Source organism: Pelodiscus sinensis, chromosome 13 (assembly GCF_049634645.1).
Source record: "Pelodiscus sinensis isolate JC-2024 chromosome 13, ASM4963464v1, whole genome shotgun sequence".
In the NCBI taxonomy this organism is placed as follows: Eukaryota; Metazoa; Chordata; order Testudines; family Trionychidae; genus Pelodiscus; species Pelodiscus sinensis.
In genome coordinates, this window is record NC_134723.1 from 33,795,359 (window position 1) to 33,811,094 (window position 15,736).

General features: G+C 42.5%; 1 protein-coding gene across 3 annotated transcripts in view; it reads left to right on the forward strand.

The window, feature by feature from the left end:
- Positions 1–15,736, forward strand: part of CUL4B (cullin 4B) — a 44,163-nt gene that overhangs the window by 17,948 nt on the left and 10,479 nt on the right. For all 3 annotated transcript variants that reach the window (XM_025180874.2, XM_025180876.2, XM_006115399.2), the window contains 10 exons: positions 959–1,028; positions 1,499–1,572; positions 4,049–4,211; positions 4,316–4,405; positions 5,968–6,050; positions 9,174–9,241; positions 10,417–10,535; positions 12,183–12,375; positions 13,528–13,632; positions 13,943–14,053. In XM_025180874.2, the coding sequence (XP_025036659.2) occupies positions 959–1,028; positions 1,499–1,572; positions 4,049–4,211; positions 4,316–4,405; positions 5,968–6,050; positions 9,174–9,241; positions 10,417–10,535; positions 12,183–12,375; positions 13,528–13,632; positions 13,943–14,053 (1,076 nt within the window). The remainder of the gene's footprint in view (positions 1–958; positions 1,029–1,498; positions 1,573–4,048; positions 4,212–4,315; positions 4,406–5,967; positions 6,051–9,173; positions 9,242–10,416; positions 10,536–12,182; positions 12,376–13,527; positions 13,633–13,942; positions 14,054–15,736) is intronic.

Consider the following 15,736-nt stretch of genomic DNA (forward strand, 5'->3'; position numbering starts at 1 on the left):
TATATAAGCTTTGCTACTGAGCCCGCAGTAAAGCCTTCCCAGAAAGCCAGAGTGTAACCGTAACGGAAACCAATAAGCTGATTCTTATTGGTTAACCATTTAAACGGTTACACTTTTACATCCCTAGTTACAACACCCTTCAGTGACACCTTCTAAGAATTAGCAATGGAATCAACTGTTGTAAAACACAAGAAGACTCCTGAAACTGCTTTACGTGCAGGTAAGAAGAGGCAATTAATTTCAGCAACTTTTATCTTAAACTGTATTGAGTCTAGAAATAGCTAGTACTCAGTTACTGGTTTGGGATCTTTAGCAATTTTTAAAGCTTTTCTGCTTAACTGGAAAGTCTAGTAGTTTATTAAGAGGCATACTTTCAATAACCAACTAATATTACACCTGCATATTGTATGCCCACAATAAAACATAATGCAAATGGTACATTTAGACATGTACCTATAAGATTTGGGGTCATGTGTCTGGCATTAGCACCTTAATTCTGGCATTTGTGCTTGGAAATGATCTCGTATGTAAAATTTAATTTTGAGTCCCTGTGAAAATATGATCTGAAACTATAACATTCTTGTCTGTTTACATTTTAATAAATCATTGTGTTTTAATTTTAAAAAATATGTAATTAATGTTTTTCATGTTAGCAAAGTACAATCATTAAAGTAGATTAAGCTTCTAAGTTTTTGGTTTTGATAATGTTACTGAGGGACTGGAGTGATTTTTAGGTGCTTTTGATAATTTTACCCTGGCCCTGAACTGTTAATCATGACTCTGATATAAACTAAAAATAAGTAAAATATGAAAAAAATTGTGATCTTTTCTAAAGGTGGCTAGTAAATTTGTGATGCATTCTTCTGAAAACTGTGAAAAAGTAAACAAGTTCTCAAGCTTTTTAGGTAGCTAATGTCAGCAATGAGATTTGTTGTAATTTTCTTAACTGCTTTTTCATGGATTCGCTGGATAGTGTTCTTTTTCTAAAGAAAATAGACAAATGTTGGCAAGATCACTGCAGACAAATGGTAAGTTTTAAAAAAAACCTTTTATATTCCTAACAGTTTACTTTTTTTTTTTTTTTTTTCCAAATACACTTTGTGCTTCTGAAATGTTATCTAATGTCTTATGTAAAGGCTTCCTTTATAGGAGGGAATGACACTGACTTAGTAGAAATGTAGCTTTGAAAGCACTTCCCCTAGCTGAATCTTTGAACATATGACTTTGGTCTTCAATAAACATTTTTTTGGGGGGTGGGAGGGAGAGAATCTTAATTTTACCCTTGGTTCATGTCTAAATACTACCTTTCATTCTTTCCCACTCTAAATTAAATGTCATGTTGATCATCTTATTTAAAACATCTCACTGCATACTAGTAAATGCAGAATACTCCAGAAATTGTAATGATTTTGGCACATATGCATATAGAGGTTTATGACATTTGGAATTTCAATTTTAATGGATATAGAAATGCTGATAATTTTTCCCCCTCCAACAGATCATGATTAGGAGTATCTTTTTGTTCCTGGATCGAACTTATGTTCTTCAGAATTCAATGCTGCCATCAATTTGGTAAGGATGCAAAGAATAAAATTGATGTTTTTTTTTTTTTTTTTTTTAAACTCTTTCATACTGTCTTACTACAGGATGAACCTCTCTAGTCCGGCACACTGTGGTCCAGCAACATCTGTGGTCTGACATGATTTCAGTTTCCCATGGTCCATAAAGTTTGTTTACAGATACCAATCCTAGCTCCCAGTGTTCTGTGCTGTTATTTAGCTCTAATTTACCCCTAAGTGTCTTCTAAAAGCCAGGTAAGCAGTGGGAGTGTTGGTAATGCTGCTAGACAATAGTGATCTCCTATGGTCCAACAAATTCTGTGGTTCAGCACCAGTCAGGTCCCAAGAGTCCTGGACTAGAGACATTCAACCTGTATTTTGAAATATAGGGATTTCCGTTAGTTTATATTTTTCACTCCTTGGAGAGAAATGTTTTGAATTTCATTTCCATGAAATGTGTGAGTTTTGCAGTGACTAACACCAAATTTTAACTGAACTGGTATAATCTAATTCCAGTTTGCATAATAAAAGAAAGCCTATTCAGTAATTGAAAATCTAGGATTTAGGGTCAAAGAGTTATTTGCTACACATCTGCTTATCAAAGGTAATAAGGATATTTAGTACATATGTAACTTTCTAAAGATAAAATGCTTTAAATATATTGGATAACAAATATGAACAAGTTCTACTTTTATAAAGGGAGAAACTAAGGTTACATCTACAGTACCAGCTAGGGCTGTGATTCCCAGGTCTCCTAAATGTACTTACACTAGTTCTCATTGAGGTAATGCAAGTATAAATAGAAGTATAGCTTCAATAGGACAGACAGTAATGGCATGGCTTACCCATTTCAAGTCCATATTTACAGGTTAAGCCATGCCACTGTTGTCATTGCCTTTGCTATGCTACTGTTTATACTTTCAATTGCTCTCATCACACTAGTGCATGGGTTCTCAAACTGGGGGGCATGAAGAAATTCCAGGGGGGGGCGCGAGGCAACCCAGCCACACACCCCCGCCTCAATCCCACCCCAAGTTTTGCTGCTATTTTTTTGGGGTGGGGGGGGCGTGAGGGTTTCTCAAAAATCAAAAAGGGGGCGTGATGCCGAAAAGTTTGGGAACCACTGCACTAGTGCAAGAAAGTGTATGAGCTGGGAAATCATACCCCTGGTTCCAAGATTCACAAACTGTTTGGCAAGCTCCATTTAGGTGGTCTAAAGTGCATTTAAGTGGCCACACACAAGAGAAGATTGCCCACGTAACTAGTGGCTTGCAGGCATGAATCCATTAAGTAGGTGCCTGGACCCTGGAGAAGATGCACATGTAAAGTGAGGTGGTGGCCTTCACAGGAATAGGGAGTAATTGGGAGAGCGGCAGTGAAGTGGGGAAAATAGGTAAGTGGGGGGGACAGTAGGGAGAATTTAGGACATGCAGGGCTGTAGCGACCAAAGAAAGGTGACTCTTCCCAGCAACCACAGCTCTGGATCTGGGGAAAGCCAGCCCTCTTTTCCAGCCTCAGCTAGCCCTCTTTTCCAGCCTCAGCTGTGCGGTTGCTGTGGCAGGAGAGAGACCACTGCTGATTTTAAATGAGTCGTGTGCTTTTATTTGTAGAACAAAAAACATTTATTGTTAAGGTTTTTTAATATATAGCACTTTTACACAAAGCACTTTACACTACTTTGCTAATGGTACAAACAACATTTGGAAAGATCATCAAGGGGTCTGGTGAAACAATCTGCAATTTTCAAGTGGTCTGTGGAGGAGAGGGGGAAATTTGAGAACCATTGCCATTATCTCATAGTGAAGACATGATCAATGAGAGGTTGAGGTCAGCTTTTTTTTAAAGTGAATTCTGATGACTGAATTGCTTGAGTTTGGACTGCAACTTGATATACCTTAGTAAAGGTCTAATTTTTCAGAAAGTTATGAGTACCCATTCACCAATCCATTTAAGGTGTCAGGTTGGACAACCAAAACTGAGACCCTTGCCTCCAAATTGCCATTCTCCATTTAAAATCTTTGCCCAAGAACACCCAATGACAGAGTTGAGATTAGTACCTTGGCTTACATTCTATGTTTAGTTCTTTTGACAAATCTGCTTTATCTTTGAATAGATGCTAGCATTCATATTAAATTGAGGAAATAGTTTTTAAGCAACATGAGTTTTTAATCTTTCTGAATCCAGCTAATTCAACCCAAGAATGGTTAACTTCCTAAAATGAAGTGATTATCAAAACTAAATCTCTTACTTGTATGCACAGATATGAGAATGTATACATGAGTTTTCCTTTGGTGGTTGTTTGCTGTTTGTTTGTGTGTATATGTGTGTGTATGCATTTACGTGCCTCTGAAATGTCTTGGGAAACTGAGACAGTAAATACTCGAGCATCAAAATCGACTATGTACTGTTGGTTTTTATTGTGATAGTTAAAAATAAATCAAGGATGGTACTGATGTCAATTATTTAAGAGGTTTTTTAATCCTTTTTAGGGATATGGGTTTAGAGTTGTTTAGGACTCATATAATTAGCGATCAGAAAGTTCAGAACAAGACCATTGATGGCATTCTTCTCCTGATTGAGAGGGAAAGAAATGGTGAAGCTATTGATAGGAGTTTGCTCCGAAGCCTTCTAAGTATGCTTTCTGATTTGCAGGTGAGTAGATTTTCTTCAGTTTGCAGAAAACTGAAAAAAAGCATCGCACTTGTATTAAAGCATAGTGTGTTCTTAAAACTGAATTATTATTCTTCATTCCCTAGATTTATCAAGATTCTTTTGAACACAGATTCTTGGAAGAGACTAATCGTCTTTATGCAGCAGAGGGACAGAGGCTTATGCAAGAACGAGAGGTATTTTGTTTTAATCTTTTTCCTATTAACAGCCACCGATGAAACTTCTGAGCTCCAAGAGAGCAGAATGTGTTCCTGTACTGCATTCTCTGTGTGCTAGGATAGCTGGAAATAGTCTCAGCAGTAGTATAACCTACAAATTTACCTTTTAAAAGATGTACTCGTGCTAGATGTACTCAAGCACCATTGCTCTAGGGTAGGGATGGGCAATAATTTTGGATGAGGAGGCCACTCCAAGAATTTGGAAAGTGGTCAAGGACTGCACTCTTCTCCAAAATGTAAGGTAGGAGATACAGAGTCTGGGATGGAGGTAGGGCACAGAAGGGAGCTCGGGTTAGGGGATTGGGGTGCAGAAGTGGGTGTGGGGTGTGGAAGGGAGTTTGGGTGAAGAAGAGGGTTGTGACAGGGAGGGGGTACAGGGTCTGGGAGGGGGTTGTAGCCTGGCGCAGGGGTTTGGTTTGTGACCTCTAGGGCAGGGGATGGGGTGTGGGGTCTGGGAGGAGGTATGGGTGCATGAGAGGATTCTGTCCTGGAGGAGGGGTATAGGAGGGGGTCCAGGGTCTTGGGAGGTGATTCTGACCTGAGTCAGGGTGCAGAGAGTTTGATTTGTGACCTCAAGCAGGGAGTTGGAGTGCAGGAAGGGTTGGGGTGCCAGGTGCAGGGTCCCAGCCAGCAGCCCAGTGTGACCCTCAGGCATGCTCCCTATCTGCTGCAGCCCCACATGTCGCTCAGAGCAACCCAGGCAGTTTCCTAAACTGGCCAACGGGAGCTGCAAGATTGTGCACCACGCTCATTCCCAACACAAAACCCATCCCTTCCCCCTGGAGCAGACAGAGATCCCATGTCCCCCATTGCCAGCCACATTGAGTAGCATGCAAGTGTATGTCAGGCAGGGAGCCTGCTGGGCCTAGGGATGTAAACGAATAGTCCACTACCCAATAAGCATGCGCTTATCAGGTAGTCGAGTAGTGACTCGAGTAGTTGCTTCCCCCCCACCTTGCTGCCTCCATCCGGGGGAGCAGGAGCCAGTGCTGGGGGGGAGCCAGCTTAAAAGCCGGTTCCCCCCAGCACCATCTCCACGGGGGGCAGGAGAAGCAGAGATGTACTGGGGGGCGACCAGGCACAAGCTGGGAATCAGCTGTCCTAGCTCATGCCCGGTCCCCCCCATGGTGCACATCTGCCTTGTAAATGCATTAAGAGCCTGATGGCTCTTAATGCATTTAAAAGGCAGAGCCACAGCAGGGTGAGCTCCCGGAGTCAGGAGCTAACTCTGCTACGGCTCTGCAGTTTACCCACCTTATCAACTGAGTACTTGATGGAAATTCCATTGACTGCTCGATTAGTTGATTAAACACAATTTAACATCCATAGCTAGGTCATGGGACAGTGCCAGGACGGGTTTGGCAGGACTGATGCAGCCCATGGGTAGTATTTTGCCTGTTCCTACTCTAGGGCCTGGTGTTATTGGACCTAAAATTATCTGTAGCTGCTGTTAGATTTTGGTCCTTGCATCTCTTCAGATTTTCTTCATAATTTAAACAGTATTTTCTTTCATCTTTCAGGTTCCAGAGTATCTTCATCATGTCAACAAGCGATTAGAAGAAGAAGCAGACAGAATTATCACATATTTGGATCAGAGTACACAGTAAGTGTGATATGCCTTGACTTAGTCATTCTGTTTTAATTCCATTGAAGGCTTTTGCCACACAAAATAACTACATTCATTTTCTGACTTATTTGCATATGAATGTAATGTAGGCTGCCAAACGCTTCTCCTTTTCCCCAGAATTACTAGGAGCCAATTTTGTTATCTTGTACAGCTAACTGGGAGTGGTTGATTTTTAAAAACTGATTTGACTTTGGGCGATTAATGTGACTTGTTTGGCATTTTAGGAGGGAGAGCCTGTATTCCTACTAGCAGTGGCAACTACAGGCAGTCCCCGGGTTACGTACAAGATAGGGACTGTACGTTTGTTCTTAAGTTGAATCTGTATGTAAGTCGGAACTGGCGTCAGCCGCTGCTGAAACTGGTCAGTTTCAACCGCGGATGAATCTGGATGCCAGTTCTGACTTGCATACAGATTCAACGTAAGAAACCCAGGCATCCCAAGTCAGCTGCTGCTGAAACTGATCAGCGTCTGATTCCAGGAAGCCTGGGGCAGAGCAACTCTGCCTCGGGCTTCCTGTAGTCAGCCGCTGGTCAGTTTCAGCAGCGGCTCCTCGGCGCTACTGGAGCAACCCAGCAGCACCCCAACTGCTCTGCCCCAGGCGTCCTGATTCAGCCGCTGCTGAAAGTGACCAGCAGCGGCTGAATCAGGACGCCTGGGGCAGAGCAGCTGGGGTGCTGCCGGGTTGGTCCGGAGCGGCGCTGCGGGACCAACCCGGCAGCCCCCAGCTGCTCTACCCCAGGGGTAGGTAAGAAAAGCCTGGTCTGCTGGGGGGGGGGGGGGGGGCACTAGCTGCACCCCCTTCCCCCCCCCCCCCCCCCCCCCCAGCAGACCAGGGAGACGGGGGTGGCGGGACCGCCCAAGTCCTCCACGGCTTTGCTCCGTCTCCCTGGTCTGCTGACCTGGGAGACGCGGAGCAAAGCCACAGAGCACGTGGGCAGCGGGACAGTCCAGGCGTGCCGCGGCTGTCCCACTGCTGGCGTGCTCCGAGGCTTTGCTCCCCATCTCCCTGGTCCGCTGCTCAGACCAGGGAGACTGGGAGCAGCTTTTCTCGCCCCGGAGGATGGGGGCGGCGGATCATGGCGCATCTGGGCGTCCCGCCGCTCCCGTCCTCTGGGGCGAGAAAAGCCCCATTCGTAACTGCGGATCCGACATAAGTCGGATCCGCGTAACTTGGGGACTGCCTGTACTCAGTTAACTTTCCTAATGAAAGTAGAGCAAGACCAGCAAAAATTATTAGGTATCTCAGTGGGAAAATTCCAAGGAGGTAAATACCATTTATAGAAGAAAATGTTTTGAATATCCGTTTCTCAGACAACATATTCATCATCCTGGAAACTTAAAATGAAGATTATCTTCTGGGGTGGCCTCAAGCGTAGGAGGTGGCTGGCAAGGATGCTGGAATTCCCCTAGAGAGATGTACTCTGGGGCCACTTCTGTGGTTACTAGGAGGGAGAGGAGCCCTGCAACAGGACATCTGGCCTCTTTGAGTAGATGGGCAGCAGGACTTACGTTGGTACTGGAAGTGAGCAGGCCACTGAGGCCTCTTAGGGTACATCTAGACTGCATGCCTCTGTCGCCAGAGGTATATAGATTAGGCTACCAGACACAGGAAAATGAAGCGGCAATTTAAATAATCGCCGCTTCATTTAACTTTACATGGCTGCCGTGCTGAGCTGACAAACAGCTGATCAGCTGTTTGTTGGCTCAGTGCGATAGTCTGGACGCGCGGGTTTCGACATCAAAGGCATTTGTCGACCACCCAAGGTATGCCTCCTGGGATGAGGTATTCCTGGGTGGTGGACAAATGCCTTTGATGTCGACACCCGCGCGTCCAGACTGTTGCGCTGAGCCGACAAACAGCTGATCAGCTGTTTGTCATCTCAGTGCGGCAGCCATGTAAATTTAAATGAAGCGGCGATTATTTAAATCGCCGCTTCATTTTTCTATGTCTGGTAGCCTAATCTACATACCTCTAGCGACAGAGGCATGTAGTCTAGACGTACCCTTAATGTAGTGCAGGGGTTCTCCCAATAAATATTTTGGTGGCTTCAAAGTGTGGCCACCAGCCCTCTGACAAACCAGTCTCTGTCACTGACCCTCGTAACTCTTCAGGAAGTGTCTGTCCCCGAGAGTAGGGTCAGGAACTCGCCAGCTGCCTGTGGAGTTCCCCAGGTTCCTCATGCCCCAGCAGTTGGGAACAGGTAAACTGCCCAAGGGAGAATCTCAGTGACTGAACACTATAGCTACTTCCAGTGCTGTGCATACCGGCCCCATGTGTCTCCAGAAGTGCTACTTAGAGCCCCTGAGGAGGCTGTGTGGTCCAGGATGCCAATCTCTTCTGGCAACACCAGAACAAACACTAAGGCAGTACATCTCACTGCCTTTGGTGACTGTTATTCAGGAGCAACAGCTGAGTATGGCAGGGAGAGGCTGCTGCTCTCCTTCCCCCTCCCCCCCCCCCCCCCCGAGTCTTCACCCCACGCTTTGGAGGCTGTCCTGGCAGCAAAAAACACCTGCTGGTGGCTGCATTTGAGGAATGCTGGATGAGGAAGCAACCCCAGGGATAAACTCTTTGGGGGAAGAATTCGGGACTGCTGTCTGTGTGTGCTGTTTCTCCAGGCTTGCTGTCTCCTCACACCACCACCTCAGCCACCAGCATAAGAAGCTGCTAGCTCCTTCAATGGATCCTTTCTTCCTGCATGCATTATTAGCAAAGTTCCCTTTTTAAGGAGCAGTTGGTTCAGATACCTGTTGTCTTGCTTTGTGAGGGCCTGAATGCCCTCTTCCATGAGATCGGAGGAAACATATTTCTTAACTTTCTGCCCTATTGTTGGCTTCACCTTGAGGCACTCAGATACCATAGTGATGAGTTTACTATAAATCTCTAGTGAACAACCAGACAATAGGGTCACCTACTGAGGGAAATAAGTTAAATATATTTATATATAATTTTGTGAAACACACAGTCCTAAGTTATGCATCAGGAGTCTATCAAGTGCTACATAGAGATTTAAGACAGGCTAGTCTGTTCTCCAAATAAGATTTAAAGCTGTCAGTGATAGAAAAAGGAAAAGTAATTGTAAACATTTCTTCTATAGGAAGCCACTAATTGCTACTGTAGAAAAGCAACTGCTAGGTGAACATTTAACAGCCATTCTTCAGAAAGGTAATCTTTCTTCTTTATAGAAATGTTTCTAATTACTGCTTCGGGGCTTTCATTCCTGTGCTGAAAAGAAAGTGACACATTCAGGTGCTGGGGGAGGACACAAGCCACATCATTCTTTAATACCCCTTGCTACTCAATTCATGAAGTAGCACTGGAACATTTTGCAGAAGGGCAAGTCCCATTCTCCTTTTCAGAGGTAAGGAGCCACGATGGTGTCTTCAAATACATTGCAAAGCAGAAGGAAAACTGGAATTCAAATAGAGATGTTGAGTTGAGGATGTCCAGTAACATTTTGAAGACCATGATTGTAGGTAGCTTTTGCATTAGGCCAGATATAATAATAGAGACGATTTAGGATTAGCAAGCAAACATGCTACTGTACTTTAAAGAAAGTAAAAGCAGTCAATGTGAGTCCATGTGTTGCTCTATGGCTGGTGAATAATGGATACATGAGTTCAGCCTACACAAATAGTGCATCTGATCTCCTTTTTAATATTTTGTCCTTTGACTTGAAAATTACTAGATCTGTGTTTGCCAAATGCTGTAGTTGTATTGGTCTGGAGAGAGGTCTTCTGGTGAGAATCATTGCCATCACCTATTCGCAGCTACTAGAAATGAGGGTGTTCGGGGATTCTTACTTACATGATGTCCCTGGACTCTGCTGTAGTTTTTTTTTTTTAGAACAAGTGATTAATGTGAAAGATGAAGATGCTACTTGGCTGCGTGAAGAGAATTATATTTTTATAATGTTTATAAAACTTAATTTTCTGCAGAAATTGAAGTTTAAGACTTCTAAGCTTCCAAGCAAAGCTTCCCAGAGACTATTAGAGCTTAAACTACTTTATTACTGAATTTAAAGTAGCAATGAAGTATAAGTGATCAAAGCTTATGTGATGACACAGTTACATATAATGCAATAGTCCAAGATATCCATGGCCCAATATAACCAGGGATTTCAGGTACAGAACTAATTCAGATTACCATTCTATTTTTGTTGTCTAGCCAGTTTGACTGCAAAAAATACCAACAAATTAATCTGTTGGAGAAGAAATGGAAATATTGAGTGATATGAATGGGTTAACATGAGATTTGAAGTTCTTTACATTCTGTTGGCATGCATGGTTTGCTTCCAATGCTTATACCTTTTTTAGATGTTTAAACTTTCAAACTCACAGGTTTAAACCACCTTCTTGATGAAAACCGAATTCAAGACTTGTCTCTTCTGTATCAGTTGTTCAGTCGGGTCAGAGGTGGAGTGCAAGTTCTCTTACAGCATTGGATTGAATACATTAAGGTATTGATATATATCCAGGGGCTAATACTGATTTTTTTTTTAATATAATCACTGGGGATTGTCCATAACATTTTTCTTTGTCTAAACAAGTGTTGGAGCTTAGTAATACAACTTTAGTTTTAACAGATGACCTGGGAACTTTTAAACAGCATACATATATGCACCTGAACAACCTCTGAAATTGCACTGGGAATGATACATTGTTTTAGATCAATTGAATATTGTCTAAGGATCGGTCATTTTTTGTTTTGTTTTATATACAGAAAAAACTTGTAATAAGTTCTTTCCTCAACCACTACTAAGCCAAATGTACTTTGTCTACACTTAAAGCATTGCAGTGCTCAGTAATGACGCTACCTAAGCTGGTGGAAGAGCTTCTCCCATTGGCATAGGTACTCCACCTCAAAGAAGTGATAGTGGCGATGCAAGGGGAGAAGTCTTCCATCAACAAGAGTGCTGTTTGTAGTGGGGGTTAGCTGGGATAACTGTGTCATTTGTGTGTGGATTTTCTACACTCCTCAATAATGTAGTTATACTAATATAGGCTTGGTCCACACCACCATCTTAAGTGATACTTCAGTTATCATTTTTTTTTAAAGCGTTAACATGTTGGATTACATTAATTTGTTCATAAAAGTTCACTTTAACATTTTAAATCCCAATTTTTATTCATATGAATTATGTGTACCAAAGGAAAAACACTTGCCTATTTCTAGCAATGAAGACTGCATGAATGTATTTTGATTACTTTCATCTGTGCACTAGCATCAAGCGTATTGCCAGGGTAAGAACTTGTCTAAAAGAGCAGTTTGCTGCCAACATCGCGTGTGGGGTTATGTTAGTTTGTTGATGCCTTGTGTTGCACATAGTGCTTTTGGGTTTTTTTCTAACTTTCAGCAATAAATTTAGTGTGTTTCCTGATTAAATGGGAATACACTTTCATACATGCAGCATTTGTATTCTTGTGTGTGTAAGTATAGTGCCACTATCTGTATTGCTCCAGCCTAAACTGAAATTCTCTGATTTCACTGAGTGGTAGATTTAGGGGGGAAAGCTACTTAAAAAGCAAAGGACATACATACCAGATTACAACACTAAAGACCTTTTATTATCTTTCATTTATTCATAGGCAAACTCCCATTGACTTCAGTGTTCAGTGGGCAGATGATTCTGTACCTTTAATAATATTGTCACACAGGCATCCTAATTTTGGTAGGAGAATGCTTTCTTTGTATTACTGTTGTGGTGAAATTGACTTCACTGGGAGTCTTACCTATGTAAGTGTGCAGAAATGAGTTCTTGCAGCATGTAATATTTTGGCTGTATATAATTTGACTATCATCTAAGTGTTGTACCATAAAGTTGGCTTACTATTGTGTTTGCATCTCTTCTGAAATGCAAGTTCTATTATACACTGACTTTCACCAATTTTTTTTTTTTTATTATTATTATTATTATTATTATTATTATTATTGCTCTCTATCTTGGTATGGCGATTCAAAATATAAAATGCTATCTGAATAGCAAGTACATTCTACCATTTTAATCACTGTGTTAGGGAAGCAAATCATCTAACCTTTGATTTGAAGATTTCATGCAGATCTGGTATTTAGAATTTTGGTTGAAAGATGAATTTTTGTTTTGCAGGCATTTGGTAGCACTATAGTAATTAACCCAGAAAAAGATAAAACTATGGTCCAAGAACTGCTAGACTTTAAGGATAAAGTTGATCATATTATTGATGTCTGCTTTTTGAAGAATGAGAAATTTGTCAATGCTATGAAAGAAGCTTTTGAAACCTTCATTAACAAGAGACCAAATAAACCAGCTGAACTGATAGGTATACTTTTCAGTCCCTCTTCCTACATAGAAACTGTTCTCCTGTGGTGATTTGTTTTTTGTGGGTTTATTATTATTATTATTATTTTATTAATTTTGGGATTTTTGGTTTTAGACAAACAGATTAGGGGAATGATGGGATTTTACATATGAAATGAGATTTAACAGAAAGCATAACTAGATAGTAGAATCTCCTCCCACAATGTATATTTCTGAAAAAGATTATTAAGATTCCAAAAAGCATTGGATACCGTTGTGAAGTCTGACCCTTTATCATTTCATTGGCTAGGTTGTTTTGTTTTCAGAGGGAGGCAGGGAAACAGTTGAGGGATGTCAATCACTAACAGAGTTTAGGCAAAAGCTTCCCTGATAGTGGAATTAGTTTGGTCTTCAGGAGTCCCCATGTGACACTTCATATGTGCACAGAGCAATGTAGGTAGGTGTCTGCAGCCCGAGCCATTATGGATCCACCAGTCATAAAACCTTCCTGCCTGTCCCCCTCCCTCCCCCCATCAAAGTAAATGGAGCCCCAGTGGCATACAGAAACTCTCACTTTCTTGTGTAATTGAGCCATACCTGTTAAGTTATCTGTTGGACTGTATACATTTGTGGGGGAATATCACTGTCATTTTAGTGGAAATTCACTTGAGTGCCTTAGTTTTCAATTTTCTGCGTTTCAATCATTTTAGCAAGTATTATCCCACCATTTGAAACTGAAACTGGCTGTTGAAATCAGCTATCATGTGCAGTTTTTCTTCCCAAGTTTAAATTTCTCGATCAATTTTAACAGATCTTACTCTGGTGCCCAATGCCTTCTTTTGCTGCTACATTAGCTATACTAAGCTTGGGTCTTTAGTTAAGGACCTTTATGTGATTATGATAGTTACAAGTTTGTGAATTTTCATTGTCTCATATTTAAAGTGGTATCTCACTCATATGAGAAGAGGACCTTGAACTATTGCAATTTAATATTGTTTTCACAGCGTATATGAAAATGCTGTCAGAATGGCACTGCTAAATTTGTTCATAATAATGGCTCATTGTTCTGATTTTCCACAAAGATCTTGTGTTTTGTCACAATTTTAATATAGGTTCATTCTGAATGCACAGCAGACTCAGGTTTTCAATTTCTTTTACCTGTTTTGCTTTTTAGCTAAGTATGTGGATTCAAAACTACGTGCAGGCAACAAAGAAGCTACTGATGAAGAACTTGAAAAAATGCTGGATAAAATTATGATTATATTTAGGTTCATTTATGGTAAGGGTTACAGTTTTGTGTTTAATTATTTTATGTGTAATAATATAATATTTCCTTCCAAGTTGATTCTAGTCTATCTGCCTTTAAAAAGTGTACAGTATCTCCGTGGACTTAGTTTTTCTTCCAGTCATTTAGTTGTAGAGTGCCCATAATGCTCATTTGGTACCTGATTCAAAGCTAATTGAAGTTAACTGAAAAGTTCCCATGGACTTTAGATGGGGCCCATTTAAGAAACCTTTCATTTAAATGTTGCTGTTTTCACAAACAAGTTTTATCTGATTGTTAACGAATCATATCTTTTACATTACAGGAAAAGATGTCTTTGAGGCCTTCTATAAGAAAGATCTAGCAAAGCGGCTTTTAGTTGGGAAAAGTGCATCGGTAGATGCAGAAAAATCTATGCTTTCCAAACTCAAACATGGTGAGTATCTTGCCCTGCTTTTTCCTGTTATCAGTTTAGACCAGTGGCGCCAGCTGGTCGATCTTAGTGGCTTTCCCCATCTATTCTGATCTTTGGTGGCACAGTGGAGTTGCCCCAAGGCAGGCCTCCTACCTGCTGCGTCCCCACACCACTGCTGGAAGCAACCAGTGTGGCCTCATTGGAGTGGGGAGCAGTGGGCTTGGCGCATTGCTCCTGCTTTCAGACACCGCCCCCACAGCTCCTATTGGCCAGAAACAAGGAACTGTAAGAGTCGTGTTAGCAGAGAAGGGCAGCATGCAGAGCCATGTGCCCCCTTGCCTCCCTCTCACAGGGGCATGTTGGCTTCTTCTGGGAGCAGTGTGGAGCCGGGGCAGGCAGTTGGCCTCACTGCACCTACAACTGAAAGCTGCCCACAGGAAGTGCCCTCAGCAGGAGGTCACACGCCCCACCCTTCTCCAAGCCCTAATCTGACCCCTTTCTGAACGCCAACTTGCCCGAGCCCAGAAAAGTGAGTGAGGGTGGGGGGAGAATGAGCAATGGAGAGAGGTGAGGATGGAGTCTGAGGGGTGGGGCCTCAGGGAAAGAGTGGGGTAGATTCCGAGATGCCCTTAATTTCAAAAAGTTATCATGGGCATAAAAAGGCTGGAGACCACTAATTTAGACTATAATTTCTATATTTTTCCCCTTGTCAGGTTTTTATTTTAATGTTGCCTTTTATTTCCTTTAAAAAAAAAAAAGGAAAAGTGCATGCGTATGTACGTACGTACACATCTTTTTCTGCACTGCTGTGTTTATATAATTCCATTCTGTTTTAAGGAAACAATTTCATATAAGCAAATATATTAGTACCAGGCATAAGTCACGAATTTAAAGTTCAGACTGATCATCTAGCTCAGGGGCAGGCAAAATAAGGTCCATGGGCCAGATCCAGACCACCAGTCATTTGGATTTACCCCACCATGGGCCTCTTGGGCAGATTCCCTGTCTGCCATGGTCCCACACGCTGCTCAAAGTGGCCAGCTGCTGGGGCCAGCATGTATCTCTGTGAGGTGCACCCCTTGTGGGGAGGGAGGTCTCCACATTCTGTGCCTACCCCCTGAATAGTCCTCGCAGCTCTCATTGGCTGGAAACACACTAGGCCCAGCAGCCAGTCTCTTTGAGCAGCATGTGGGGCTGCAGCAGACAAGCAGCCCTGAGGGTCACAGTGGGCTGCCGGTCAGGAGTCACCTACAGTAAGCACCTCCCGTCCAGAGCCTGCACCTGGCACCCCAAGCCCTTACTCCAGGTCACAACCTTTCCTGCCCCAGGACACAACCCACTGCCCTCTCTCCTGCATTCCTGCCCCAAGTCATAATCTCCTCCTATATCCAGGCTTCCTCCTAGACTGCACTCCCTCTCACACCTCTCCCCCAGGTCAGAATCTTCTCCTACACCCCAGTACCCTTCCCAGATCTCTACCCCAAACTCCCTTCTGCACCCAATCTCAGTCCCAGACCCTGCACTACCTCCATGAATATTGTAGAAAAGTGTGGCTCATGACCAAATTTTTGGAGTAGCCAGCCCCTGCTCCCCCAATCAAAAATGATTGCCCAGCCTTTATCTAGCTTGTACCATTTGGGTCTTTGGGGGTAAATCAGAGGGCATCTAGTACAAAATACTTGTGCTATGAGAACTTAATGTCCT